The 4,805-nt window shown below is 36.9% G+C and overlaps 1 protein-coding gene across 5 annotated transcripts in view; it reads right to left on the reverse strand.

The window, feature by feature from the left end:
• Positions 1–4,805, reverse strand: part of LOC103468615 (voltage-dependent T-type calcium channel subunit alpha-1I) — a 159,930-nt gene that overhangs the window by 11,832 nt on the left and 143,293 nt on the right. For 2 of the 5 annotated variants that reach the window (XM_008415789.2, XM_008415787.2), the window contains exon 33: positions 1,532–1,678. The exons of 2 other annotated variants lie outside the window; for them this stretch is intronic. In XM_008415789.2, the coding sequence (XP_008414011.1) occupies positions 1,532–1,678 (147 nt within the window). The remainder of the gene's footprint in view (positions 1–1,531; positions 1,679–4,805) is intronic. One more of the 5 variants, XM_008415790.2, reaches the window with a different exon arrangement.

The following is a 4,805-nucleotide window of genomic DNA, read 5'->3' on the forward strand; positions in this document are numbered from 1 at the left end:
TATAGATGTTTATTATATGGGTTTTCTAGGAATAATCAAGAATAAATCCAGAATTAATTGGATGGTCTACCTACATACTAGTCCATTACAGTCTGAAATCCATCAGCTGGCAAAATCGTCCATGTTTGTACAGATAAGTATTTATGAAGACTGATATTTAGGTATACAATTTCTGTTCTGGCTCGTCATTAGGGCTCAAATGTAATACAAACACGTTAAAATTAATTATTGCACACATTTTTGTCCTAGATGCGCATAAAAAAATATGTGCAGAAATCTTTCATACCAAGTAGATTTATATTAGGTTTTCCGTATTTTACGTCAGTGAAATGCAAGTGAAATCGCAATAATGTTTCATTCTTTTGGTGGCAAAAGAAAGAAATGACATTTATTAACTTAAAATACTGCTTTCCCCAACAACACACAATGTGATAAAGCAAAAACAAGCAAGGCAATTTTTTTTTCTCAAGGAGGCACAAAAGCAATAGAGTATTGAAGTACTAGAAGACACTGACGATGCTGCGTTCGCTGAAACATTGAATGTAGTTGTTAGCCCTGAAAACTACAGCAGCACTGAAGAAACAAGACAAACTTTTTGCCTTGCCTCATTGTAGATATAAGTTTTTTTGGGGGGAAAAAAAGAGATTGTAGTCAGAATAAAAATACCCAATATTTCATTTTTTAAATTATTTTAAGTCCAATAAGAAAAAAAATTCTTTTATTTTTATTCCTTTTTTAGGTTTAAGAGCAAAGAAAAATATAATCTTAACACGTCTTAATTTTAAATGAAAATTAGAACATTTAGTGCTTTAGTTTTAGGCCTAAACACAGTTATTCTATTGAGAAAAATGTATGGTGGTACTGCATGAAGACCCAATCCCCTTGGTTACTTTAAGTTAAAACACTTGGCAGTTTTGTAGCAATTTAGGCTGTTTTTTCTTACAAAGAGCCACAATATGTTTCTAAAGTTACTGACTGTAGACCCGCTTTATTGTTGTCCGGTCAGGTTTGCAGTGGTTCCTGAATGTTTTTTTCCATTAAACTTGTTATTTTTTCATTAGTTTACAGGTAAACGGTGCTTGAACCAGTAACATTGTTTATTTTAATCTACATCTCAATAGCAGGTCTGATTTACATTCAGTGAAGTTCGAGAAGCACAGATGTAGTTGGGGAAGTATTGCTCTCGCTCATTAAGTCTATGGATTTCTTGCTAAAGCTCATTTTAATTGCAAGAGATTCCACTAAGAGGAGGCTAATCTTGCTAATCTTGTTGCTTTGTTTTTTTTCTCCTTCTTTTACCAAGATATCTGTATATGAGGTGTAAGGAGATGAAAATGACTATAATTGACTATAATGACTAAAAATGCTTAATGAATATTTAATTGCTCAGAAAAGTTTTAGATTTTTTTTTTTTGCTTCTGTTCAGCTTTTTTAAAATTGTAAACCTTCAATATTCTCATACACAGCCCTGCTCTGGGTTGTGTGTGTGTGTGTGTGCCGAATAGTGTTTTACGTGTGTTCAGCGTGGTACCTCTTGCGGGTGGCCCTTGCAGTCTTTGCAGACAGGCGGAGAGGAGTAATGGTGGAAGACGGAGCCGGAGAGGTTGTCGATCATCAGCATCTCCCCATCTATTGTATCCTTGATTAGGAGAGATACGCTGTCCAACCACTGGCTCTCCTGGAACACATACACGCACACACGCAAACAAACAAACACGCGCACGCACGCACACGGACAGAAACGCACACGGGACGGAGGCCAGCAGACCAGGATGCACGCAGGCGCAAACATGTGCACATGCGGACATGCGAGGACAAAAAAACACGCAGGGAAATGCATACACCATTGAAAGGATTATTAAAGAGCCCGTGTGCACACGCAAGGCAGGCTTTCGCCCCTTTTTTAATTTTTTTTTTAATCTATTCACAAACTGCAATTAGTCATTCATATACAGTGCCTTGCAAAATTATTCACACCCCTGATATTATCACACTTTTACATTTTGTTTTTCGGGGACATTGTGTCGTCGACCAACACAAAACAGTTCATTACTGTAAAGCTGAGGAAAAAGTTACACTACTTTTATTTGGTCTATATAAGTAAAAATCTGGAAGGTTTTCAGTTCTATCACGTTTTTTTGGCTTGGTACAAAATATTTCATTACACAGTTTAGGTGACTGATGGACGGTCTCAAGTTTTTGGCAGCCTTTACCGGGTTTAACCCTGCTGAAAAAGAAAAAAAGCATGCCCACAGCATGATACTGCCACCTCCTTATTTCACCATGGTGATGGTGTGTTATGTGTTATGCTAGTTTTCAATCTCTGAGGCCTTTGCCACACAGCCAAATTATGATTCAGTTATGCACAACCGGGCTTGATTTAATCATCAAGCAAAAACTAAAGAGAATTAGTTACAGGCATTTATTTTTCTTAGGATTTATAAGAATAAAATTCACTCAGCAAATAAAAAACATTTCCAAGATTAAATAAGTTTGAAAGCTACGTACACGTTTCCTGCCACATCACAGCGATGTTTTATTTCGGGTTGGTCTGTCACATAAAATCTGAAAATCTATTGAGGTTTAACGTTTTAATGTGACAAAATAAATAAAATAAAAAAAGGAGGTTTGAGTATTTTTGCAAAGCACTGTTCTCGTTCACCTCTACAGCGGTAAACGTTGTAGTGTCTAAGGATACACAAACGATTCATAGACAAAAAATTATGAGGCAATTTGTTTTGTTGCTCGAAAGCATTGTCAGTGATTATGTGGCAATCATTCTCTCCTCTTTATAAATCTTTACTGATTCAAGAAAAGAAAAAAGAAAGACAAGATCTCGAGTAATAAAGCTCCAAATGCTCATTAGTCGAGCCACATCTAATTTTACTATCAAATCCTTGGGCGCTCAGTGTGAAGCAATTACGTTTGATATATCACCTCAATTAGGCTGTTCAATACCTTGTTGAAACAGTTTTAGATTTAGGTATTTGCTTTTTGCTCTGGGTATATTATAAGCTTTGAAGTAATTGAGCTTGAATCACTCAGGGCTCTTTTTTTTAAAATTGTCATCAATGATCCCCGCTTGCTTGAATCTCGTCTGCTAGATTTATTTCTGGAGACGCGTGCTACCGTAGCGGCGAAAGGAAACTGCTTTGAGAAAGAATATTCAAAACATGAATTCACTTCAGTTGAATGCATTGTGCCCGTAGCCAAAAAAAAAAACTGTATTACATCAGAAGATATTTCCCAAAAGACACTGTGGAAATAAGGTCACTCCTCTTCAATTCCCGAATAAGCCCATTTTCATTATAAAATTCTGCAATGGTGCTTATGGGACTATACTTAGATCTGTTATGCAAACACACACCATCTCATATGACTCACACGGCTTTATTACGTTTAGCCATGACTTATGTTTTCAAAAAGAAAAATGTGGGGGTTAAGATTTCAAAAGCCGACCTACTGTACTGTGAGCTGCACATTACAGGAGTGTTGTTGGTTTATGAAATAAAGCTGAAGAGCCACAAAGTGACTGTGCTGAAACTAGCTTGATACATGCAAATGTGGAAAAAAAACAAAAAACAAAACAAACTGTAATTCACAAGGAGGCTTCGGATATTTTGTTGAATGTGTAGGTGGCGCTTAATATGAAAAAATAATGTTTGATTGACTGCCGTTGTCTGTGTGCTGGCCCCCATTAATAACTGTATTAGTGGACAACAATGGGCTTGTCTGGAGGGACTGGAAGTTGAGAGTAAGAGAGGAGAGAGCTGAAATTAATTACTGCCTCTATCTGACTGTCACTGGCTCAGCCATTATCTCTCCTCTCTTGTTCCTGGACTGTAACTGTGTGTGTGTGTGTCTCAACTTCCTGCAGTGTAACCTTTGTAGCTTGTGCAGTTCTTTAGCAATGTTTCTGCATAAAGCTAGACACAATTAATAGTCCTAAAAGAGCCCATCGGCGGTAGATGAAATTAGTGTCTTCCGTTTGTAAAGGGCTCCTTGCCCTGACATGCAAAACTTTGAGCACCACTCAGTTAAATAAAGGCATCTTCAGTAGGTCTAAAGTTAAGGAGGAAACATTTAAATAATTATTATTAAAATCTTTCCTATTTTAAAATGACAGAAGAGAAAGCAAAATCATGCAAAGATGCAACGTCTCAAATCTTGATACCCCAACGGATTTGAGGTTCAAGACCCTAATTAGTCAAGCTGATGACGTATTTAAGCAATTTCGAAAAATCACAGAAGATTAAATGTTTTACGGCTGGAAGGACATGCACATATTCCAAGGGAACTAATTACAGCATTTTTTTGGAGGTAAAACAATAACTGTTTATAGACAATAAAGCTGATTAAGTAAAACTGCATGGAAGCAGCAGCAGTGGCAGCAATGCACAAACTGCAGAGTCAATCTGGCTTTGCTGCATCCTCACCAAAAAAAAAAAAATCCTTGCAGAATAAGTCTAGTCTATTTATGAAACAACTTTGGGGCAAACAAAGCGGTCAAGGGATGCCCATTGTGTACAACGGTCATTTCATTTCACAGAAGGTAGAGTCGATCCTCTCAACTGTTAGGCAGCGAAAGAAAGAAGGTAGTGAGTGAGCTCACATCAACCGACACAGTGGAAAAGAAACCAAAGATCACTTTTAAATAAATAAATAAAAAATAAATACTGGAAATATTCATAGTCAAAATGTTTGCACTTTTTCCTATTTGTCTTTTTTATCAAAGGGCTTCGTTTGAAAATGTCATGTCGGTTTTAAGGTTGCGAACCCACATGCAAGAACACAGTCAGACAGAG

The sequence above is a fragment of the Poecilia reticulata genome, linkage group LG8 (assembly GCF_000633615.1).
Source record: "Poecilia reticulata strain Guanapo linkage group LG8, Guppy_female_1.0+MT, whole genome shotgun sequence".
NCBI classification, from domain to species: domain Eukaryota; kingdom Metazoa; phylum Chordata; class Actinopteri; order Cyprinodontiformes; family Poeciliidae; genus Poecilia; species Poecilia reticulata.